Genomic DNA, 25,550 nt, shown 5'->3' with positions numbered 1-25,550 from the left:
ATCTTTCTGCTTTTCCTCCATGCCTCGTGTTACTATGGGAACATTACAGCTGGTGAGTTTCCTGGGTCAGAAAGAAGAGGAGGGGGAGGAAATCAGTCTGCAGAATGGTTTCTAATTTTAGACCTGAAGGCAGTTATATTTTCAACACTTTGCTTCTGAGAAAGCTCATCACAGAGAAGATGCTGAATGAGAGGTGACTGCAGGCGTCAGACTGCGCCGGCGCCGTGGTCGCTGGCCCTGGGATGCTCTTCCCTACTGACCAAACACATCCCCTGCTTGTTCAGGAGCATAAATGGGGGAAAAAACCCACAGCAGACACAGGCATCCAAAAGGGGAGGGTGGTGGTAATAGAGATTCAAAAGCTGCCCTAGTCATTTTATCACTGGGTGCTGTTGGCACCTACCCCAGACAGGATGAACATGAGGCTGTGCTAATGCCCAGGAGGAGAATCCTTGTCCCTGACCATGCAGCCCAGGAGGAGAATCCTTGTCCCTGACCATGCAGGTTCCACCTCAGCTCTCCCCTGGTGATGCTTCACGTAACCATGAAACCTTATTAATTACATCTACATCTGCTTTCAACTTGCTACAACTATACCCATCATTTCTAGCCTCTGAAGCTGCTGAGAAACACTTCAAAACCTTCTATTTCAAAGGCTCAGGAATAGGAAAAGCAAACAAAACAAGCCAGGTTGATTTACTGCAAGGAGTAAAGAATCCTGAAGGTTTATATGCCCGGAGTGGGGACCTGACTAATGATGTTAATGTCTGAGGTTGGCCATAGCAGGAACAGCTCCTAATAAAAGCGTCCTGGTAGAGCTGCAACCATTATTCTTTGACTAATATATGTTAAACCAGTTTCCCAAAAGGAATAAGCTACAGTAGTAAAAAGATGCATTTCTTTGGCAGGGAATATTCTGGCTCCAAGCTTCACTGCATGACTCTGCCTCTCATGGAGTCTCAGGAGCTGCACCCACAGCTGCCAGCCCCACCTGGGAATAGCCACAGGCTTAGAGCTGCCTCATGCTGGAGAATCAGGGTCATCTGCTTCTCCCTCCAGTCACCCCATTTATTGAGACCCCCAGCACAGCCAGAGAAAAAGAATACTGAAAAAATTGTTGGCATTAGCCCCTTTGGCAAACACCAAATCCATCACTTTCCTGGGCACTCCTGCAGGAGGAGCTGCCTGGTGACCCCCAGCTTCCCTCACTACTGGCACGTGGAGCAGCATGCAGCAGATAGATTGTTCAAACCCTGGAGCAGGGGGAACAAACCTCTTCTCCAGCCCCCACAAAACAGCAGAGCAATCAATCTTTTGCCAGGGTCATTGCTGGAGCAAGAGCCAGAGAGCTCCAACAAACCCACAAGCCACCAGCAGCACAGCCAGGCCCTGGCAGCCCCTCCTGCTGCTCACCCAGCAGAAGACTTTCCAGCCTGTCAGGGTTTCAGTGTTAAAGAAACTTTCCTGAACAGGATTAGCCCAGCTCTTAAGGGTTCTGCATTGCAGTTTCCTGCTCTGGATATACTCCTGAAGCCACTAGAAATTCAGAACATTAGATGTACAAGTTGCAGAAGTGACGCTGAGAAGATGCTGAAAACACTCCTCTGCTGCTTCCCCTCAGTTCCATGTGATGAGCAGCACGATGGAGGCCAGACCCCAAGAGGAAAAGCCTTTTCCAGGGGCACAAGATGACTTTACCACTCTTCTGTGACCCTGGGCTTGCTGTGCCAGCTCTCCATGCAGCCACAAGCTCTCATCACATGTTCTCACCATACTGTTTTCTTTCTCAAGACAAGCAGAGGCCTGGGACAGTGCCAGATCACAGAGCCCTCTATAATGTGCCAGAGAAATAAATGCCTCCCAGCAGAGCAGAATACACACAGAAGTGATGGCCAAATGGGAATGAAAAGAGGCCCTAAACTTTACTTATGGTCTGGAAGGTGTTTGCTCAGGAACCAGAACAAAACCTTGTATTAACACAGCCTGTTCTGCCACCTGGGGGCAAAAGGGATGGATGGAGACACCAAGTCCCAGCAGTGCAGGAGCCCTGAAGTGGCACCAAGCAGATGCCAGCACAGGTTGCTGGGGAGTTGTCACCCATCCTGTTCTCCAGGTGACAGGGTCACACAGACCCCAGACCCTGCTCTGCCAGCCCTGAGGGCACACTGGTGTCAGAGAACACGAGCAACAGGATTTGGCTCCTGAGCAGCTTCCAAAGCTCCACAGCGTTCTCTCTTGCTGGCACCTCACTCCACAGGGGTTCAGCTGGCACTGGGGCTGTACCCAGCCTCTGCTTCAGTGCAGCACCTTGTCACCACACAGGAGCAGCACTTCTGCCCAGGGACTGGACAAGGTTTGTATAACCAGCAGCTGAACAGACTCTGGGGAGCACAGCAGCAGCCTGCACCATGCTGGGAATAGAAAGAGCTGTTTACACTCACCAGGACACCCATCTTCAATGTCAGCATGGAATTCAACCCACCCAAAGCTTTTCTGCTGGCCACCAGCCAGGCCAGCCCATGTGGTGAGTGTGTGTGCCACCAGGTCTGTGTTTGGTACAGCTCAGGAGAGCAGTGGCCAGTTCACACAAAGAGGGACCCCCAGAGGGTCCAGCAGCTCCTCTGTTGTGATTCCTCTGCAGCATCTCACAGCGATGCTGGGAGCTCATGCAGCAGCCACAGGTTTGGCCCCACAGATGCTGAGCTGTTCCCACCTTCAGACAGAAATGCAGAGTGGAATACTGCCCCATCCCTCACCTGCTCAGTGCCAGACTGCCACAGCCTCTGGGGACACAAAGAGTAGGTAACACACTCATAATTACATCCAGTGCTGGGAAAAACTGGTGTTGGAGAGGCCATTTAAAACCCAAGATTTGTAATTTTTTTAAACACAGAATAATTTGGACTTTTTAAAATCCAAAACGCTGGGATTCTTGTCATTGTGACATGCAGAGAGCAGCAGGCTGTGATGTGAGCCTGAGCAGACATGGGTGTTCTCCAGGGCTCAGACCTCTCAGTCCTCTGGTAAGGAATTTTCCCTTCAGATTCTATTAGGAAATGCTTCATGACCTTTGGAAATTCGATTTAATTTTGATTTCTGCTTGTGGATTAGCATTTGGTCAGCAGGTTATCAAGCCAGGAGGAGCCACTGAAAGTTCAATTTTTTTCTCAGGAAGTTCAAGTGGGAAGACTTTTCAAAGCCAAACTCCACATATTGACTGTCACAAAATAACAAGATCCCAGAGTGGAGGCAGAAACTCGCCCCCAGAAGCATCAGAAACCAGAACCTCATTCCAAGCACTAAAAAAGAACATTTATTAAAAGAGTTACATGAGATGTATTCTGAGCTCTCTCTCAGTGCTTCACACCCTCCTAGACAAGGATGGGGAGATTCACTTCAGAAGCCACATGCAAATGCACTTTTTCATTCTATCAGGAAAAGTTTTACCTCAGAACAAATTTCCCAATTCCACTGCAGCACCACATTCAACTGCTGTGACTGTGACCCCCAAATCACACCAACTTCTCTAAATAAATATTTGTACACAGAGCTGCCAGTCAGGTTAGGCTTACACAGGTGTCAAACTGTACTCACACAAGCCAATTCACTTTAAAGTGTCTTAAATATGATCAAGAATCTTGAATCAAATTCAGTAAAGAAAAGCAGATAATGATGGTCCTGGCATTCCATGCTCACTGCTCTCTTCCTCTCTCTGTCCCCACAGTCCTCTCCGTGCCTCAGGCTCTGCAGCTCACACCAGAAACACCATCATGCCCTGGAGGAGAGCAGGGAGAAACACAAACACATTATCTTCCGTCAAGGGATGTTGGTTCACAGCACAGAGCAAAGACAGAACCCTCCTGCAAAAGTCCTCGTGTCCAGTTTGCAATAAGGAGGGCACAGAACTCTTTGGGGGTGTTGGGGAATCTCCCAGCTACTCCAGGACACCTCCAGGGTGAACAGGGCTGGAACTTGGGGCAATCCAAGACTCTTTGAATGGTGCCACTGGAGAGGGCTTGTCTGAATGCCTGGATCCACGTCAGAGCAGCTCCCACTGAGTTCCTCAGAAACAAAAGAGGGCCTGGACAGGGAACTGGGACTTGCCCCAGTGCCTGAGCACTGCTCATGATGCAGCTGGGGCCACACCTTGTGTGGGCTTCACATCCTCAGGAGCATTCCCTGACCTGAGGGAGGTCAGGCAGAGCAGCCCTTTCAGTCTTTCAGGGATTGAATTCTACAGCTCTTGCACACCCAGGCAGCACTGGCAGGGTCCTGTGAACAGCCCTGGAGCCTTACAGGAGGGAACAGCTCATCTGAGCACTCACCGCTTTTATCTGGAAATCCACATTCACCAAAGGAATGCGCAGCACCTTTGGCAGGGGGATCCCGATGCTCAGGGCACCTGCAGGGCACAGACAGGTCCTCACATGCTGAGCCAGCCCACCCCACCACAGAGCTGCTCCAGAGAGGGCACAGGGAGCAGAGCTTCTCGGGGCCATCACTGTGTGCTTGGCTTTCCTTAGGTTCTCCATCACTGACTGTTGCCAGAACTGATGCTGGGGTGGGATGGTGCAAATATAAGGTTGGACTTTTAACTACATCCTCAAAATTGGTATTTTGGGGTTTTAATGGCTCCAGCACTCCTTTTACATCTTCCAACACACACACACACATACACACACACACACGACCCCCTCTTCCCTCCTTGCCCAGAACTCAAAGTGCTCCCAGCATTACAGCCAGGTCACCTTACCATTGATCACAGGCAGGAATGTTTCCACAAGCAAGCTGATGCAGTGGGACTTCAGGGGGGAGATCTGAATCAAAGAAGGAACAACCATGTGAGCAGCACTGCCTGGCCCGTGCCAGCAGCAAGCAGGACCCTTGGGACTGCAAACCACTGTCCACTGACACAGCAAAAGAGCAGTCCCTCTGCTCTTTAAAGTGAATCTACTTTTCTTCTTCAATTTGTATTCAGTCCTTCCTTTAGAAAAACTTCTGCCTCGTGATGCTTCTGCTGCAGCTCAATGCGAGCTTTGCCCAAGCAGAGGTGAACAAACAAACAGATTTCAGCTTTACATTTCTTTATTAGAAAAGGCAGATGGGAAAAAGAAACCCCAGCAACAAAGGAATTGCTACAACCTCCACCACAGAGCAGCTAACAGCTCTGACCATCAGCAGGGGTAATCCATCACAGCATCCCACAGTCACTGCCTGCCTCCCTCCCTCCCCAGGAGCCACAGGGCATCATGCCTGGCTGCCCTCCCTGCCCAGTAAAGCCCAGACTAGTGTTAGAGACTTACATTACTGATGCCAACATCGGAAGACTCCAAGGAGAGGGAAGTGCTGCAGGGAAAGGAGAGCAAACAGCAGGTCAGACACAAGGCACCAGCCAGAGCTCACAGACAGAGCCCAGCCACCTCCAAGCACACTCAGCCCCTGGGCAGAGAGACCCACAAAGGGACACCTGCACTGTGACATGAAAAACAGGGGCTGGCACTTGCAAGAGAGAAAAGAAAATAGGAAAATAAAAGCTTAACCTAATTTAAATTTGCTTGTCAATGATGCAGCACTGCAGGAGGGCACACACAGCTCCTGGCTGCGCCTTCCCTCTCCCTCCCTTCACTTTCAGGAAGGAGACAGCTCCTGGCCAACTGAGAGCAGAGCTTCTGGAACCCTGTGGGAGGGGGAGCTGGAAATGGATGATCTTTAAGATCCCTTCCAACCCAAACCACTCTGTGATTCTATGTAAAAGCACACAGTCTGGTGAATTTGCTACAGCTCCTCATCTATCACTGTAATCACACGACTATCCATACCTAAAATGGATGCTTTATTTCCACTTTCAATTTCTCTTTTCTACTTCTATTGAATCTTGTCATACCCTTGTCTATTGAATTAAAAGCCTTTTGACGCATTTCTATTCCCTATATCGCTGCATACAAGCTATGCCAATTTTGCTTCTAAATCCAGCTCTTTGACAAGCTAAATGGCCCCAAATCCTCAAACCTCCCGCTATAAGGAATGCTCTCCAATCTTTAATCATACCTTGACTGGCATTAATGACAGCACTTTCCTTTACTGCTTTATCATTCATGTCCAATATCAGGGATTTCGAACCACTGCCCAGGATCAAAGTCAAGCTGACAGTCTTACAATTATTCAGGTTACCTCATTCCTCCTTGTTATAAAACTGACACACTTTTTCTCCAGCCTCTTAAAACTTTCCAACTGCTGCAATCCTTCCTGAACTACCCCATTTACCTTATGCCATCAGTCAGGTATGAAATTCTCACATTCAGATGAAATGTCTGGTTTACAGACACAGAAAACATTTCAAGTCAGGAGCCCCAGAGCTCACACTGCAGCACAGAGAATGTCCCCACCTGGATGAGGGAACAGCTCACCTGCCCAAGGCCAGCTGCAGCACCAGCCTGCCCCCAACAATGGACACACGGACATTCAGAGCCAGGTCCTGCAAGCAGAGAGGGAGAGCTCAGCACACAGCAACATCCCCACGCCAGCCACCACCCACCCACTGCACTGCACCCCTGGGGCAGCTCCAGCCACACTTACAGCCTTCAGCAGCAGGAAGTTGAGGATGGATCCGTCTAAGCGGTTACTGAACAGCTGAATCAGGACCAAAAGCTTGACACTGGCTTTGTTTTCTTCCAGGAGGATGAGTGGGTTTCCTCTCAACACGAGTTTGATGCTCAGAGGACTAGTCCCACTGCAGGCAGAGCACTGTGGGAATTGGGGATGCATGGAGGTGGCTGCTGGCACTCCACGCACCAGCCAGGCAGGGGACTGGCAGTCCTCGGGCAGACTCTCACAGCCCCATAGCTCCATAGGGTCTCCCCAAGGTCACACACACCCTGGACAAGCCAAATTTACAGAGCAAATAGGTCTGGCAGCACATATCAGCTCTCCATGCTGAGGGCAGAAGGGATGAGGAAGGCAAGGTGGACCCAGAGGGGGCTGTGGGTGTCAGAGGGTGCCCAAGAAATGGGATATACCAGACAAGGAAACAGGAAATATTTATCAGCTTTCTATGTCAATGGCTACAGGCTGAAAGAAGGTTTTTCTGTGTTCAGGGAGCAGGAGAAGGCTGGAACAGACAATGGCACACAGGAGAACAGGTACTGGGCAGGGCTGTGCAAACCCCTAGTCCCTTCTCCCACTCCCATCAGCTGGCCGGGCAGCAAGACAGGCTCTCTTGCTGGTGCAAGAGGAGGGGAGCAGAAAACTGGGGACCTTTGGCAGAGACATGATGGCAAATCCAGGTGTATCCTGGAGAACTTTACACAAACCCTTGTGCCAGAACAAGTTCCTCACCCCAGCAGGAGCAATGGTCCACACGGCTTCACGCAGGCGGCTGGCACCAGAGAACTGTGGGAACAGAAGCACCAGCAGCCCCCATGAGCCCTGCAGCTGATTCCAACAACACCCATCCTGCCTGAGCCCTCCAGCCAAGTCCAACAACACCCATCCTGCCAGGGCTGCCCCATCACAGGGCACCCTGAGCCCTCCAGCCAATTCCAACAACACCCATCCTGCCAGGGCTGCCCCATCACAGGGCACCCTGAGCCCTCCAGCCAATTCCAACAACACCCATCCTGCCAGGGCTGCCCCCTCTCTCTGCAATGTTCCCCAGCAGTCTGGGTGACTCCTGGTAGTCGTTAAGGTGACAGCACCCAAACGTGGAAGGTGACATCCCCCAGAGGCTTTCAACACGTGCCAGTGTGTGGACCCCTCACATTTCCCATTGGAAGTCGAGATCAGAGGCACGGGGAGTGCAAACAGCCCGGGAATGGCCCTGCAGACGTGCAATGTCTTTTCTCCACGGCGCTTTGCAGACTCCTTGAAAGGCTCGCAGCCTGCAGGAGTCCATGGCATGACCAGCACACAGCTGCTCTCAGCTGGTGTCCCCAGGGGTGTCCCTAGAGCACAGCTGGGCAGTGCAGGTGCTATTACAGCTCTGAGAAGGGCAGCAGGGAGGCAGCGCTGGGGTCGAGCCTCTGGCACACGCACCGTGCACACACCCAGGGACAGGCACAAAGAGCCTCCCGGAGCAGACCCGAGGCCAGGCTGATGCCTGTCCCTTGTCACTCGGGCAGGAAACACGGGCCCTGCTGCACTCACGATGTCCGGCGTGCAGGGGAAGGTCTGCGGCGGCGGCTGCAGCAGGAGGGACAGGACTGCATTGAGGAAGCTCTGCCGCATCACCAAGAGCAGGTGCCGGTCCATCAGAGGAGGCAGAGCAGAGGGGGACGAGTCGTGGGGGATGGTGCTGCCTCCCACCTGCTTCACCACGCCCTGCAACGAGAGGTGACACAGATAGCAGCCCTCAAAGGCTCGAGGCATGTTGAGATCTCACAGGAGTGCGGGGGTGCCAGCTGAGCATCCCTCCCTCCTCTCCTCGGAGCTTCTGGAAAGCAGCTCCCTCTGATTCATAGATGGCAGGAGCTGATAAAGGCTATTAGCTAATAACACACTCTCTCCAAATCACAGATCACTGCTTCACTTCATCCCTCGGGTCTCACTCCAAGCACCGAGGGGTGACAGTGCTGCCCGGTGATCCCAGACCTCCCCCAGCTCCACAGACACCCACACTGACACCAACTTTTTGCCAAGGAGGCTGATTCTGACCATCCAGGGGGCCTGGGGGCAAAGGCTCCTCCCAGTGAAGTCATTGCACCAAAGCCAGTGCAGCAGCATGGGTTTCACAGGCGGCAGCACCTGCTATCAGCCCCTGCTCCTCTTTAGTGCTTATGTCCCACTTGCTTCTCTCCAGCTTCTGGCCTTTTTAAGCTCTCCTGTTAGCAAGCAGTTTGCTTTTTGCTGTTAATTTTTTTTTTTCCCCATAGTGGGACAGAAGCAAAAAATACATCTATTACCCTGGTTTAGCATTCACCCATTGCAGAGACTGAACAGCAAAAGCAAAAAGCACCAACGCCACGTCTGCAGGAAAAGGGAGATGAGGAAAACTGCTCATCCCATGAGAAGGAGAACTGCTCATCCCAGCAGCTACAGACACAGCCTCAGGCACACTTGGGGTAGGTTGGCATAGAGAGTGAAAGAATAAAAGCACACACAATTGCTTAGTGGTGATTTGGATAAAGATCTAAGCACTTAGGAGCTGCATTTCCAGGACAAATCATCAGTCCAGCTCCTCGTGGGATTCTACAGCTCCCATGGGATGAGGTGAGCACACTGAAAGGCAGCACACAGCCACGCTCCCAGGCTCCTGCTGCCCAGCATTAACTTACATCTAAATCCAGCCCAAGGAACTTGCCAGAGGTATAGGGGATGCTGGCCAGCTGGTAGTGGATGGTTCCTGCTGTGCCGACAGGGATCACCGCTGCACACAGGAAAAGGATCCTTAAGCACCAGGAATCAGCAGCAGCACAGCCTCCCCTGACCCCAGGGACCACCAGCCCCCACACCCACAAACAGGTCCAAGCATTCAGGGCTGAGGGGTGCTTGCTTCTACTCCAAAAGGCCAGAACATCCCCAAATTGAGCTTGGTGGGATCTGCCTTTAGGATATAGCACCAAAAGAGCATCCAAGACAATAAGAAAAATCCAAAGGTGATGGGTAAAAATGGAATAAGGAGGGCCTAGGTGGGAGAAGTTCATTGGAATGCTGGTGTTTGAATTCCAGGCTCAACAACAGCCCTGCAGAAGTGCTGGACTTCTGTTGATGCACTGAGGGGCTTGATGTGGGATAAAGTTCTTGTTCCCGCTGTGGGAAGCACAGGGAAGCAGTGCCTCACCCTCCACAAGCAACGCACCATTGAGAGTGCTCAGGAGATGGATGTTCACAAGGTTCATCACGATATCAACCACGGGACAGAGCTGCAACACCAAGCAGAAATGGGACTGCTCAAACCCCCTCACGCCATCACCCACAGCCTGCCCAGAGTCCCTCCTTTCCCCATCAGGGAAAAAGTTGCATGGCAATAGACACAGCTGGGATGCAGAAAAAGACTTGGGGCAGTGGAACATCCCTGGAGTTGAAGGGGAATGTTTTGTTCTGGGGAACATCTGAGGCATCCCCCTCCAGGCAGCAGCTCTGTGGACACCCCAGCCCCATGGCAGTGATGTGGGAGAGCAGCACAGACAGACAGTGGATCTTGCTGTGTAAGATAACACAGTTTTTCCCAGTGTTTCTGTGTTTCAGCTGTGAAAAGAGGACAATCCTCAGCCATACCAAAGCGGGCAGAGTCGCTGTCAGCTGGCGAAGCACCAGCTCATTCACTGACAGGGTGAGTAAGCTGGAAAAGAAAGGGAAAAAACTACAAATCAGAACAAACAAAGCTCCAGGACAGGAGACAAAAAGATCTCCAGCCTTCATTTTACATTCTCCTATGCCCTCAGTCATCCCTTCAGGGCCAATGCTGCAGCTGATGCTCACCAGAGCAGGGGCGGGAGATAAAAAAGAGCCACTGAGGGGAGAATTGGACTCATTGCTGAGAATCACAGACTCATTAAGGTTGGAAAAGACATCTAAAATTATCAAGTCCAACCATCAACTCTGCACCACCACCATGTTCCCCACTAAACCACGTCCTCAAGTGCCATAGCCACATTTTTTTAAGCATTTCCAGGGGTGGTGTCTCTACTGCTTCCCTGAGCAGCCTGTTCCAATGCTTGACAACCCCTTCTCTGAAGAAAATATTCCTTCAGCTCTCAGGGAGCTTTCACTGCATGAAAGGAGTGAGCCTCTCACACTCTAACCTTGTGCTTGGTATCTCCCTCAGGTATTTAAATCAGTGCTGTAGTTAAGGGAAGAGGGAGCTGTTAGGAAATATCTTCATGTTAGTTACTGGGAACAAACAATTTGCATCTGGAATAACAAGAGGAGAAATCTGCTGTGTGACATTTCAACACTGCTGCTGAACAACTCACTCAGGACCTGTGATGCCTGCAGCAGCACAGAGGCAATTTTGTCTGATAATCAATATATTTCTGGACTGTTGAGTTGGCAAGACACAGACAGCAGGAATTCATGGAGCACCTGTTATTTATGCCTTAATTCTGCCTACAAATGGATCTGAAGAGCTGCCATGAAGTAATTTGTGTATATCTACACTTCCCTTGCCCCTCTAGGAGTTCACTTCCTGCAAACCATCACTTTAATCCTGCTAAAAATTAACCATGACCCCCAGAGCAGGTGAGTCGTGTTGCTTTGTTCACTCACACTGCATTTTTCAAAGCAGCTGCTGCACTGATTGAAATACAATACATAATGCAAAAATTAATTAGGAGAATTCTGATGAACCTGAAAAGTGAGTAATTCAAAAGCAATAGAAGAAAATATTTCCCATTATCAATTTACTGCTGCTTTCATCAATACATGAAGTCAGCAAATCCTTGCTGTCAAGAATTTAATAAGACTGAGCAAGAGATGAGACATTTGCATGGAATTACACACAACCACAGCAGTCAGAGGGAAACTCCACATGCCAGGCATTCTCCTGGGACAGCAGCCAAAGGCAGAGTACAAAACCAGGGAAAGTAATGGTCCTGTTTTCCTGGAATTCTCCCAGCCCTATTACTCCTACTCATTGGAGATCAATTCTCTAGCTAAATCCAGAGAAAGTGTGTTGGGAAAGGTACCAAACCTCATGCTTCAGACCTTAAAATCTCCACAGGCAAACAGGGCAAATTAACCCTCATTCCACTGATGTAGTTGGCATTGGCAATAGGGAAGAAATTCCATCCCCAAGGCCTGGCTCTGTATCACTGAGCACTGTCTGTGTCCTGGCAGACTGTCCATATCAATAAAGAGGAGAGGATTGCACATAATGAAAACATAAATCCAGGGGCACTTACCCAGAAAGGACCTTGATCTTTATGGCCCCAAGAATACAGAGGCAGTCTTCAGTGACAACCTGGAATGTGCCAGATTCAAAATTCGTGCATTTAATGTTTGCAGTAATGTTCACCTCCACTAAGATATCAATGAGTTCTGAAAGCAGGCCAACCAAGCTGCAAAAAAGCAAATGGGATTATTCCATCTCTCAGCCTCTACACACAGAAACTCACCAAAGCCAGGAGAAACAGACTTCTCCATGTCCTGCAGACTATTACCAACGCCACAGGTCATCTTTTAGTGTCTGTTTTGCTCTGTGACTTTATTATAGATAAGAAACACTTCAAAATCCTTAAGAGATGTCAAATATGTCAGGGTAGGGGTTTCCCTCAACACCCATCCCGAATCCCCCACTCACCAGTTGCCTCTGAGCTGCAGCTTTGCCCCGATGGTCAGCTGGACCCCGATCCCTGGCAGCAGCACCACCGACAGCCGGGGCACCCGGACCTTGATGAGGTGCAGGCTGTGAACAACAGCAAAGGCTGGCACGGATTCAAAACACCTTCCAGCAAAAGCAGCTGCACCCAGGGAGCACCCACGGCACCCCCAGCACCCCAGCCAGCTCCAGCTGGAGGTACAAGGATAAGAGACAGCTGACTACAAGAAGGCAGCCTAGAACCAGACTGGGGTGGGAGCTGACTTTGGAGAGCTGCCTGCTGTCCCTTTTCCCTCTCTCAGTGCTGCCAGGCATTAACAGCACAGCAGAGCTGTCAGTCTGCACCCACAACCTGCAGTGTCCATTGCCACCCACACTGCGACCCCACAGACAACACTGTGGGGTCAGAATTTCAGTACCACAATAAAACAAGGACAACAGCCCAGGCCAGCCATGCCAGGGGCAGCTCAGCTCGTCTTGCTCAGAACTGATGCTGAAGGTGCACTCAAAGTGAAGCACTTACTCTGTGATGCTGGTGGGAGAGTTCAGCTGACTCCCTTCACCCATGATGTTTGGAACAACAAGACCCTGCAGGTGCTGGTGGATGAGCCCATTATGAATGATGGCATCTGAGAGAACTGGAAAAGAGCTGTGTGTGAGGACCAGCATGGGCAGCACTGACCTCTCCCCACTCAGGCAGATCCATCCCGGCACAGCAAAGTCCCCCCGCTCCCCAAAACCCCTCATGGAGACATCAACTGTCTCCATGCAGTCAAATAACACAGGGATGGTATTTTACAACTTTGGTGCAATAAAACAAAGCTGCCCTTGGTGAAGTAAACAGGAGGAGCAACAGCGGAAAGCATCCCAGACTCCAATTCAAACATCACAGCCTGGTTGTGCACTGCCACCAGTGACCCCACTCAGAGGCTGGGCTTCCACTCACAACTCATTTCCCCTTTGTCAAAGGGGTTTTTATTTGTTGATTTTTGCCTGTTTATTTTGCTTTTGGCTTTTGGAGTTTTTTAGCAGAAACTACTTGAAACAAGCCTCAACATTGCAAATATTATTATGTCTGCTACTTCACAGCAGCTGTTTGTCAAATATCAGCTGCTCCAATATGGAAATGAGAAACTGAGAAAAACAGAGGAAATAACCCAGATCTAGCTCTGAAATTCTATGTGGCTGCTTGGAGCTGAAACATGCCCCAGTTCTGGAGCAGAGATTTCCCTGACCCATGAATCTGGTGATGGCTCTCAGGGGCTCTGAGCAAAGTCTGCAGCCCTGAGGAATTATGAAATAAAGATGACGGGGAGTAAAACTCAGGCAGTTTTACTCCCCATCAGAGTCCCAGAGAGCTTTCAAAGCAAACACAGCTTTGAGGTGTTTTTTGTAGTTACCATTCTGCATCGCCTGCGGGCTGACAGCACAGGACAGGCCAGACAAGACCTCCTGCGAGGGCGAGAGGAGGCCACAGAAAAAGATGATTCCAAACAGCTTCAAAACCATCATCTCCAGAAGATTCCCCTGCTGGCAAGGGAGACATCAGAGGGGACAGTGAGGGAAAAAAACTCTCAGAAGTGACCTCAGTGTCTTTATGAGGAAAGAAGTCAAGAAAGGAATCCCTCCTTTACTCTTTATCCAGATCAAAGGAGACTCTGTTCAAGCCCAGAGCAACAGGACCTTCTTCATGTCCACACACATGGACAGGCTCCACGTGTGGCTTATTAAAAGCCCTTTCCTCATCCCTTGTGACTGGCCCAAAATGTTCGCACAAAAGAAGCCAAACTTCATGTTTAAGCTATTTCTGTATCCCTGTGATACACTTACAGGTGTTTTGGTGAGGGGCTTTGCCAAGGGAAGCATCTGAGGATTATCTGTGTCCCTTCTACTTTTCAAAAGCACAAAACTAAAGCACAAGTGATTAAAATAAGCCATCTAGATGATATAACTTAATAATTAGTAACATAAATTTAATTATGACATAGCAGGCATAGGGGGGTGATCAGAAGCTTATTGCCCAGCACAATCTCCAACCAAAGCAGTCAAGCACTCCCAGAGTGAGGACCCTGCCACCACCCTGCCAGCACACAGAGGATGTTACCTGACTCAGCTGCAGCCAGCTGGGATGGGCTCTTTGCTCCTCTCAGGCTCCTCTGGACTCCTCAAGACTCTGTGATGTCCCTTTTTCCCCCACAGCTGAGATGAAAGAAGTGCCCTTATATAAAATCTGCAGCCAAGCAGACACGCCTTTTCCACTCAGCCTCCCTGGCCCATGAGCAGCCATCCCTTTGCTGCTGCTCCTTGCAAGCAACACCCAGCTGCCACCTCTCTTGATTTATACAAGGCAGTGTCACTGCTGACTTGACCCCTGTGGCCTCCACATCACTCAGATGCTGCTTTTCCCTCCACCCCCAATCTATCTGAAACAGGATGCCCTGCAACGGTGGCTCCAGTGGGGATCCCTGTGCTTTGAGGAAAACAGCATTTTTAGGAAATAGTGAGAGTTACTGAAGCGTCCTGGCAGAAGGCTGATGGGGCTGCCTGTGCAAGGAGGCAGCACACAGAGCACAGGAACTTGGGTTCCAGGAGACTTAGAGTAGGAAAATATCTACTTTTGCTCATCCCTGAGGAGGTGTGAGATTTTAAAGACTTATTCCTGTTTCAAATGGTGTCCTAGGAAAATATTTTCTTGACAAAAAGCAATGCTGACAGTTGTAGAGATCTGATAGAGGTGGGCACTTAGATTGATTTCAGATAGGTCTGTAACATGCCATGTGAAAAATGAAGTTGTATTGAAATGCACAAAGCCAGCGATTAACACAGTTTTGAATAAGCAGCACTTACAGGAGATGAACACCAGTAGCAGCAACATGGATTTCAAGGGAAAGTCTCATCCTGCAGGAGTGAGGCTCTCACCCCTCAGCAGATGCCTTGCCTGGGCTTAGCAGAAGTTTCCATTGTGCAGGGCCCCGAGAAGATCTTATCTGGGCACTTCGTTTGGGTCTGGTCACCTGCGTTCAGCTGGGATGGACGTGGGGGAAACTGGGCAGCAAAGGGCTGCTGAGAGCTGGGGAGCTGGAGAGGGGCTGGTGTGCCCAGCCTCACGGAACAGGGAGCAGCAGAGATACAATCACTCTCCACAAACATGGGAGAGGAGGAGAGGAGAGAGAGGAGAGGTGCCTGGGCTCAGGGACAAGGTTGGCACAGGAACAAACAAAGCTGATACGTTCAGGTTGGAGTTAGGAGAAAGCTGCTACCACGACAGTGAGTTTAAGGCTACTTGTCCCCTGGGAATACAGAAGGCAGAAAAATATACTCAGGATTCTCTTCAATACTCCACAAGGTGTGTTCTTGCAGTAGCAGCAAAGTGCTTGCACCAAGTCCCTCAGCATGTGTTGCCCTGGGCTCGGTCTCAATGGAGCAAACTTTTGCTTGTCACAGAAACTTGTTTTATTTAACACTCAACCAGCACTGCATTTGATGTGCTGGTGACAGCCTAGTCCCAAAACCAGGGCATGAACTGGATGGCCTTAACAGGCAGCCTATGCATTCTGCTCCTTTCTTGTCCCCTTTCACAGATCCAAATGCAGCAGGCTGAGCAGCCACCATGAGCACACCCAGAGTGAAGCGCCCATGAGCCTGCTCCAGCTGTGTGCAGGAATATCCCTGCTGGCAAAAGCCAGCTGCTGAGCAGGAACCAGTGTGGATTTCCAGCTGGTTCCAGAGTGTCCCTGTGTGTGCAATAAGCACCTGAATCACTGTGTAGGTGCAGATGCTCAGCAGAGCCAGGAGCTCCCGTCGGATCCTCTCGCTGTTCCGGGGGATCCGTGTCCATGCACACACCCTGCACCACAGCTGAGCCACAGCCCTGACAGCAGCTGTGAGGAACACAGCCCTTTTTACACTCCCTATCTGTATTTCTTCTTGCTCTGTGACTTTTTCCTCCTCAGTCACATCCCTTGTCTCCCCTCTCATGCGCCCATATTTCATCCTCTCCTTGCAGCAGTGATTTAGATATCACTTACCAGGAGGCTGGATTCAGTCCTGCAGTGACAAGGGAAGATATATTAAAATAAAGCATTGCAAGAAATTGTAGAAGAGATTGTCTCAACACAACTGCTGGAAAGCAGAAGGGCTCGAGGAAAGGTCAACACCCACAGAGAAGAAATGCTCCAGAGCAGCCTCCAGCATCCTGCACTGCCCCAGGCTTGTGGTTCTGCAAGAAGGCAGGTTAAAAAGCAACAGCATCTTTAGAAGAGTAATATTAAAGTAATTAAATGTAATAATTTATTAAATATTATTAAATTAACTCATTTTTTCTCTAATATTCAGACCCATGGAAGCCTAGGGAAAACTAGGAGAATTGCACCATGCAGGTCAAATTAAAATGCTGAGAAATGCTGAAGATTAAATAAAATCAGAATTTTTGCACTACATTTTAATGACAGATGGTGGTTTTGAGACATTTCAGAGGTTTGCAGGTTACAGGAGCACAACTTTCTTTCACTGCTATGTGACAAACAAAAAATAAAAATTAAAACCAAAAAGAGTAACCTCAGAATGTTAAAATTCTTTAATGGGCAAATAGTAACTCTTTGTTTAGAGTATACATACACTGAACCCTCCCTCTTGAGGTAAACAGCCTAAATCTGGTGGCAGGACTTGCAGCCTGTGCTGGAGCTGCTTTGTAGAGATGTTCAGCCTTTTCCCTCTCAGGGACACCTCCTAGGAGCCCATGACTGCTTCCAAATGGATGCTGTGAACATTAATGAACTGCTCAGCCCAGATGTCGATGGGAGTAACTCCCTGATGCCAACAAGAAGGCAGCAGCTCAAGGGGAAGGACGAAGCACTTGGGGGAGGAAAATGACACAGCAAACTGCTGTGCTGGAACAGAAACTGGGAAAGGGCAGGGGGGAACAAATTAAGTTTTAAGTGCTGACTGCAGCTGGTGTGGACTTGCAGCCTGGTCTCTGAAAAGCTGAAGTTCAGGTGAGGAATTGTTTTCCCCACCCAGTATTTTACTGGGGAATATGGCAACATAGCAGATCTGCCCTGGGAGGGGTCGGGCACCTCGGCCAGGGGCAGCTCAGTCCAGAGCCTGGAAAACAGGCTCATGGAAAAGTGGCACTCACTGCTCTGATTCTTCTGCCTCACTGCGAGCTGGCTTGTTCAGGGGAGATTTTTTTTTCCCACTCCTGTTAATGAAATTGCTCAGGGAAGTGGAAGGAAGGAACTGTCTCTGAGCTCCCCAGTGCAGTATAAAACGCTGAATTCAGCACCAGAAACACGGCATTAGTGCAGCACTGTCTCTATAGAGTCACCTGTGTTCTGGTTGGTTTGGGATGGATTAATCTTCCCAGAGCCAGGCTCCAAAACTAATTTCAAGCAATAGGATTTGCCAAAGCATAAACTAGAGTCTCCTAGAAAGGACCTGGAAGGCTTTAGTAAGAAGTGAAGGACTCAAGCCCTCCTCAACTTTTGGGACTCGACTTGAGCCCAGGATTGACAGAAACCCACAATCCCCAGGGCCAGATTTACAGCTGGTTTAGCAGCTCCCATTGTCAGCAGCCCAGGAGGGCAGAGCAGCTTAATTAATACCCATCACTCCTGCAGCACAGGCAGCCTTGCCAAGCTCAGGCTGACCCGGGGCTGCTGCTTGGCACACAAAGCCCGGGCCCGTGGCAGGGCGTGCGTGGGCAGACGTCAGAACCCTCCTCTCCAGCTGCACCCCTGTCTGATCACTCAGCCCTGCAGTTTCCTACACGGGCAACTTGAGAAGCAGGAACATCATCTCAGGCAAGGGCCCCACAGAGAGCCCAGGCAGGGGAAACAGGGAGAAGGACACAGAGGTAGGGGCAGCAGCTCCCAGAGCTGCCTGGCAGGAGGAGGCAGAGCAGCAGCATTGATTTCTGGAAGCATCCGCAATGCTGAGCATAAACAGCAAAGCCCAGTAAAGTCACTGCCATGAGATAAGCACAAATCGATGTCTCCAGGAATTTTATAGACAGGAAATTTTCTTCTTCTGAGACGCCAGCAGAAGCAGAAGGAGCATAATGTTATCAGCCCCCAAAAAGTGACAAACTTCATCAGGCAGATGCAGCACAGTGAGATGGAAAAGAAATGCACAGAAAAGCATCACTCGCTGGATACTTTGCAGTGCAAAAATGGAGCCACTTCTGCAGATGGGTGTTCAGCCCTGCCCAGAGCTCCCCAACACAGCACTGACAGCAGCACAGGCTGGAGGGCTCACAGGGAACCCAGGGAAGCCCAGGCAGCCTTGCAAATCCCTTCCCAGCTGCTTTGGGCAGGCACTGGCTTCACCAGGTTTTGCAATATTTTATCAATATCTGTCACTGCAAAGACCAAAGTGCAGCCAAAGTGCTGCCCTGATCACCTTTCTGGGTGGGTGTTTTGCATCTGGACTTTCAGGTTTGGCCCATTCCAGGTTTCCCTGGGGTATCATTTCTCAGCTGGCCCCACACAAGGCACACTTGGTGAGCAGAAGAGGTGTGACCTTCCTGAAGGACTGCCAGGAGCTGGCAGTGATGGACCACAGGGCACACACAGCTGTCTGCCCTGTGGTTGGGGTGCATGGCCAGAGCCATCCCTGGCTTCTGCTGTAGCTGACTTACACCAACATCTCTTATCTCCCCCTCCCTCCCTCCCTGCTGCTGCCCAGCACAGCCACGGTAGCCTGAGTTCTTCAGTGGTGCAATGTGCACCTCAAAGTCAATTCCAGTTCTATGTTTTAAGCAAATGAATCCCTCTCCTGCTTTCTTCCCATCACTTCCAATCACTCACACTGCGAGTGTGTGAACGCCTCAATTCCTCCTCACTCTTCATTCTTCCAATTTATTTTTTGCCTTCCTCTCAGGCTGGAAAATGGATTTCTGTCCATTTTGTTGTCTCAGAAAGTGTTGGCACTGTGGTGCCAGTGAAGACTTTTTAAATAAAGACAGCTAATTCTGTGTGACTGAAGGATAGTGACACAGACTCAAAGTCATGTTTCTGTCTTGCCTGAGGTTTGGGGAAGCCTTGCTTTACAAAAAGAAAAGCAGTATTGAGTGAAATTGTCCTTGATAGTCTCCATTAATCCCTGGGAAGAATTAGCAGCAGCTTTATATTACATTCATACATCTTCTAGAAGCAAAGATTTCAGGCTTTCTGTCTTATTCACAGCTTTTAATAGAGACTTGACATGGTCTCATTGGACACATCATCAGCACAGGTGGCAGAATTAGTACCCTGCTTTGTCCAGATGCTCCTCGGGGGATAAATTACAGCCCTGCAGGCAGGCAGGGTTCGGAGTCAGCGTTATGGAAATAAATGCTTATAACCAGGAAGACACCGACTGCTCTAAAGAAATTGCAGCCGAGACCAGAGAGCGAGTTCATGTTAAACAAACCTTGCTGATGAGTTAATTAGCCTGACGAGCACGGATGAGGTCTAACTCACCCAGGTGCTATTCCCTCCCACCAGTTTGGTGATGCTGTGTCGATTCTGTCTTGGGGCAGAAACATCAAAACAACCGATGTGATTCTGAAAGGAGGAGACAAAAAGGCATTAAAGGACAAAGAGGCATGAAAATCCCGAGCAGGCTGGAGGGCAAAGAACAGGGTCACACCGCACAGGTAGGCGGCTGTCCTGCCTCCGACCCCGCGGGGATCAGCGTCCCAGTTCACACCTACAGCTGGTGCTGGTATTTGTGAGCACCCATCCCGTGTCCTACGCACCGGGGAGATGCCACATATCTCACACATCCTCCCTGGGTCCCCGTGTCCTACACGGAACAGAAATTCCAATGCAAAGGGTGGGCGAGCACCTCGGCTCCCGCAGAGGGGAAGCAGAGACGGGAGCGAGGAGCAGCCGCACGGTGCAGGGGGTGCACGGGCCCAGAGCTAACCTGGAGGGTTTATAGTGAAATACAACCACGTAGCGCAGAGGAGCAGCAGGGAGAGGCCGCGGAGCACCCTCCGGAGCAGGGGGAGCGACACGGACCCGCAGCGCGGGGTGGAACCGCGGGACTCGAACCCGCGGTCCCCGGAGCTCGGGGCGGCTCCCTTGGGCTGTACCGCCCCCTGCTGGCGGCGAGCGGCCCCGCGGGGCAGGGCCCGGCAGGGACCCCGGCAGGGACCCCGGCAACGACCCCCGGCAGGGACCCCGGCAGGAACACCAGCAACGACCCCCGGCAGGGACCCCCGGCAGGGACCCCGGCAGGGACCCCCGGCAGGGACCCCGGCAGGGACCCCCGGCAGGGACCCCCGGCAGGGACCCCCGGCAGGGACCCCGGCAGGGACCCCCGGCAGGGACCCCCGGCAGGGACCCCTGGCAGGGACCCCGGCAGGGACCCCGGCAGGGACCTGAGCAGGGACCCCGGCAGGGACCCCGGCAGGGACACCAGCAACGACCCCCGGCAGGGACCCCCGGCAGGGACCCCCGGCAGGGACCCCCGGCAGGGACCTGAGCAGGGACCCCGGCAGGGACCCCGGCAGGGACACCAGCAACGACCCCCGGCAGGGACCCCCGGCAGGGACCCCGGCAGGGACACCAGCAATGACCCCCGGCAGGGACCCCCGGCAGGGACCCCCGGCAGGGACCCCTGGCAGGGACCCCGGCAGGGACCCCCGGCAGGGACCCCGGCCACCCCCGGTGACCAGGGAAGGGGGCACGCGGCAGTGCAGGGTGGCAGGGAGGTGTTGGTGGAACGCTGGGGTTTTGGAGCTGGAAGGGAAAATGCACTGGTTGGGAAGGTTCCACAGAAGGTTCATGGAGCGGATGAAGCTCCTTAAAGCGACTCCCCGTGTGGGCAGATCGATTCCTGTCCACCAAAAGCAATAAAGACAAAATAGAGAGAGACCATTTCATTCCCCTTTCACTAAAAGAGCTATTCGATATCGACCTGACACATGGCAAGGAGTGCAATACCTCTGAGCATGGACACAACCCAGGGGCTTGGGGCACATGCCAGGGCCAGATAATTCACAATACAGTATCACAGACACACATTCTGAGTGATAGAAACAGACATTTTAGCATCCTGTTCCTTAAAAGAGGGAACTTTTAGACCCTTTCCTTAAAAGTTCCCTCTTACGGAACTTACAGACCCTGTTCCTTAAAAGAGGGAACTTTTAGACCCTTTCCTTAAAAGTTCCCTCTTACGGAAATTACAGGCCTTGTTCCTTAAAAGAGGGAAACTTTTAGACCAGAGATAAGGAGGGAGAATTTTTACAATGAGGTTGGTGAGACATTGCCACATCTTGGCCAGAGAAGCTGTGGCTGCCCCATCCCTGGAGGTGCTCAAGGTCCAGTTGGAGCACCCTGGTGTAGTGGAAGATGTCCCTGCCCATGGCAGAGGGGCTGGACTAGATGACTTTGGAAGGTCCCTTTCAACCCAAACTGTTCTATGATTCCAAGTTACAAAAACAACATGGCTCAAGGATGATTTCATTCACACAGTAAAAGCAAAACTTTGATAGCACAGACTGATCTGTTAACGACATCTATTAATAAGCTCCACAGCAGAGCTCCTCACGTGCACAAAGGGACACACTCATTGGCACATTCATGCCAAAGGCCCCAGCCACCCCCCATTCTGTGTAACCTTGTGTCCCTCACCTGCACAGCAGCAACGAAGTTATCATGGTTCAAAACCCACTGCAATACTAATTAAAACCTAAATAAGCTTCCACAATTGCTTTTGGCATCCCATCACTGAGCAAGAAATCACCTTTGTAAACATTTGGGGGCACAGGTGCTTACAACAGGAATCTGCCTGTGAAATCACCACGTGCTCTGCCAAGATGTTTCAGCTGGATCACCCTGATACCCAAACACTGAATCTCAGCTTGCAGCCCTCCACACTGTCTTCAAAATGAAGAACAGGATTTTTCACAGCATCACCGGAACCTGGTAATTTCCAACAGCCTCTCCTGACTGCAGATGCTCAGACTGTAAATAATCACTACACGTTTTTGCTGCCACTGATATTTTCTTGCCCGAGGCAGCCACTCTCTGTCCTGCCTCAGAGATAAGGCTGGGGAGCTTCACAGCATTTGGGCGCTTTGAGTGGAATTTTCTCAACATCAAAGTCCCAGTAGGGTTTTTAGTGAGGCTTTAGAACCCAGTTAAGGATTTTTAATGTGCCATACAGCACCCAGCATCAAAGGGACACCGTCTGCAGGGGCCTGCTGTTAAAGTCACCGATAGCATGGAAATACAGCTGAACTAAACAGCTCCATAACTACTATTCTGAGCAACTTTTATGTACAGGAGAGAAGCACTCTGGAGGTTTACTTGGAGCAGAGAGTCTGAATAAAAAACTGACTCCCCAACTGGCCATGTGAAATTAGTCAGATGGAAATGGGGAGCTGGGAATCTTTGAGCTTGTGCCATGCAGCTCAGTATAAATATTCTTATTGAATTATGACACTTTGTAGGCCCCACACACAGAATCAAGGTCATTGGCAGCAGCTGGCAGGAGAGCTCTGCTCCTTCAGCTTTGCTATTTCAGGATGCAGTTGTTTTTTCTCTTCCAGCAGAAGTTATTGTAAGCAGGGTCTAGCTGGGCTGTCAGAGGAGGGGTGTGTTCAACATGGCCATGGGCAGCAGGAGAGCGTCTGCACATGAAATATGCTGCATGTGAAACTCTGGTAACACAAGCACCCTGCAAATCCTTCCCTCCTGTTGCCCATTCCTTCCCAGGAACCACGGGCATCCTGTCACTCACTCAGAATTCCCCACGTGCCTCTGACACGGGGCCCTCCAGAGCCGCTGGTGAAGATGCTCAGGAGGAAAGCCCAGAGGACTCAGGGGTGGTGCTGCTGCCTTGACCAAGTGTCAGCGACAGCGAGGGCAGCACTGCACCTCCATGCCAGTGAAGGGCACGGGTTTAGCAGCCAAACACAGCTCACACACAGGAATCCAGCTCTGCTCCTGCGCTGTGAGCTGGAACACTCTCAGAAACACAAGCTGTTTTTCTGGGAGCTGGAGCAAATACACGTTTTCCACCAGTTGCCTCTATTTTTTAGAAAATAAGTAAGACAAGCAAGGGCAAAGCAACACCCTGTGGCACAGCAGGATCCAAGGCTCCTCTCTGCAGCATTCCACACCAAACAAAGGTGGAACACCTGCTGCCTCACCCAGGTGGGTGGGCATTAGGGACACAGCAGAGCAAACACCATGGCAGTGGCTGTTTGTCCCGCTGCAATACAGTGGCAATTTCAGAACCACAAGATTCTCACTTTTGTTTGCCAAGCCCTGATGCAAGAAGATAAGGCTTCTCAAGACTTTTTTTTTTTTAAATTGTTAAAGTAACAGCCTCCAGCATCTTTTCAGACCAGTAGGAACCATCCCTACAGATGTCACGGCCCCATTACTGAGCATGACACCGACTGTCTTTGTGCAAAGCATCAGGTCTGAATTCAGAGGCTTTGGACAGCCTCTCCCCAGCCCTCCTGCTTGGCCAGCAGCAGATATCTGCTGTGCACCACGGCTGGGTGGTTGCAGGGCTCCCAGCTGCCACACAGCTGAGAGAATCAAACTAATATTATTAAGTTAACGCCAGCCCTGGGTGCCTCCACCAGCGATCAAAGCCACCTTCGCCTTCACCGACACGCAGTGACTTGTAAAAGGCTGAGCTGAAACAGTATTTCACGGCTTGAATTGCTTCAAATCCCCCAGGAACAAGTGTCAGGGCTTTCAATAGCTATAGTGCTAATAATAAAACAGGGACCTCTTCCAATATCACAGCACAAACAGTAGTTATTTCTCTCTCAAAGCTTTGATTCCTAAAACCTTTCTTACATTCAGCTTGACATCAAAACACCCATCTCATTCACTCAGGCTGTCACAGGAGAGTTGTGTGCTGCTATTAGAAATAGCCCTGAGGTGAATTAAGAACAGTCTGTAATGATGTTCCACTACAGCAACTTTATTTCTACCAAACCAAATAAATGAGCAATATTTTATCTGATGTGCCTTGGCTCAGCAGAGAACGGCAGCTGCTCCCCTTATGATTTATTGAATGGATGTTTTCTAAATAGCCAAAGCTGGTCTCTGAAGCCAGTCACCAAATCTCCCATTCCTAATAGCCCAGCAGAGATAGGAGAGGGACGTTCAAGTTCTGGATAGTGGCAAGTTTGGACGTGTACTCTTTTATTTGCAATTTTCCCCCTATAAACAAAATGCACAAACAAGAAGTTGTATTTTATATATATATATATATATATATATATATATATATATATATATATATATATATATATAAATATTGATGCTAAACAGCTGGCAGCAGATGCAGGGCATAGGAAAAGTTCTTCCTGTACAGCTGCAGAAGCAACAGAGTCCAGCACAGTCAGGGGAGCTTTGGGTGTTCTGGGTGCTGCCAGGAGACTGAGATGGGGGAAAGGATGGAAGGGTCATGGAAAGATGGAGCTTGGAATGTCTTTGGGAGTGGTACAGGTACACCCCAGAACTGCAGACACCCCAGAACTGCAGACACCCCAGGGTACAGTGGGTCCCTGCACCCATCACCCCAGAGCAGCACCATGGTGAGGTGAGCAGGAAGAGAAGCAAAATCAAACAATCACAGAGGCACCAGCCCTCCAGCAAACAGGACTGTGGCAGACACAGCTGAAACGGGATTTGGGGTTTCTGAAAACTGGCAGGAGGAAATGGATGTTCACATCAGCAATTAAAACATGGGATATTCTGCCAGAGGACATCTCCTAAGCCAAGAAGTTGATGAGATGCAAAACAGGTCTGGACATTCACACGGACACTGAGGACACAGGGAAGAAGTGCAGGAGCAGGAACACATTTAATGGATGCCACACTCCATGGAGGTCACACTGTAGTGGGCTCTGGCTCCCAGAGACCCCAGCACCAGAACAGTGAGGGGAGGCAGGTGGGTGTTTTAACACGTGCTGCAAAGTGCTGGTGCCTCTGAAGGGTCTGACAGCAAGAGCTGCCAGTGAGAAGTGACAGTCCCAAGGGACAGAGATGATCCATTTGGGGTGTTTCCATTCTTTTAATGCCAGAGCAAAGGGGAAGCTGATGAGGACAGAGCAAAATCCTGACCAGGCAGCAGCAAGTGTGGGCACCACTGGGATTCCTGCCTGAAAGAGAAAAATGCCCCAGTATTTATAGCCTGAGGAATGCCAAGCACTTCATTCCACACACTGTCTGAATGTTTGCTCAGGAGCAGAACTAGGAGCAGCAGTCTCTGGGGATAAAGGAGTGAAGGGTGGACACCAGTCCCAGGAGCTGCCATCTGTGGAATTGCTGATTAAACA

The 25,550-nt window shown here is 50.5% G+C and overlaps 1 protein-coding gene across 2 annotated transcripts; it reads right to left on the bottom strand.

Moving 5' to 3' along the window:
* Positions 1 to 3,290: 3,290 nt before the first annotated feature.
* On the bottom strand, positions 3,291 to 13,780 carry LOC110469019 (BPI fold-containing family B member 4). 2 transcript variants are annotated; one of them, XM_021527410.3, is made up of 15 exons: positions 13,654 to 13,780; positions 12,777 to 12,891; positions 12,236 to 12,340; positions 11,838 to 11,993; positions 10,213 to 10,276; positions 9,794 to 9,857; positions 9,270 to 9,361; positions 8,143 to 8,316; positions 7,336 to 7,389; positions 6,577 to 6,744; positions 6,408 to 6,475; positions 5,304 to 5,346; positions 4,754 to 4,817; positions 4,326 to 4,402; positions 3,291 to 3,775 (listed from the first exon to the last, which is right to left on the bottom strand). In XM_021527410.3, exons 1-15 carry the CDS (start codon positions 13,763 to 13,765, stop codon positions 3,752 to 3,754), a joined length of 1,380 nt encoding a protein of 459 aa, XP_021383085.3. In that variant the 5' UTR covers positions 13,766 to 13,780; the 3' UTR covers positions 3,291 to 3,751. The 2 variants fall into 2 exon arrangements, with proteins under 2 accessions (XP_021383085.3, XP_077643206.1); XM_077787080.1 differs by lacking the exon at positions 3,291 to 3,775 and having other exon boundaries at positions 4,258 to 4,402.
* Between the last annotated feature and the right edge of the window lie 11,770 nt (positions 13,781 to 25,550).

This window comes from Lonchura striata, chromosome 17, assembly GCF_046129695.1.
Source record: "Lonchura striata isolate bLonStr1 chromosome 17, bLonStr1.mat, whole genome shotgun sequence".
Taxonomy (NCBI): Eukaryota; Metazoa; Chordata; class Aves; order Passeriformes; family Estrildidae; genus Lonchura; species Lonchura striata.
This window is presented reverse-complemented; position numbering and strand designations above follow the sequence as displayed.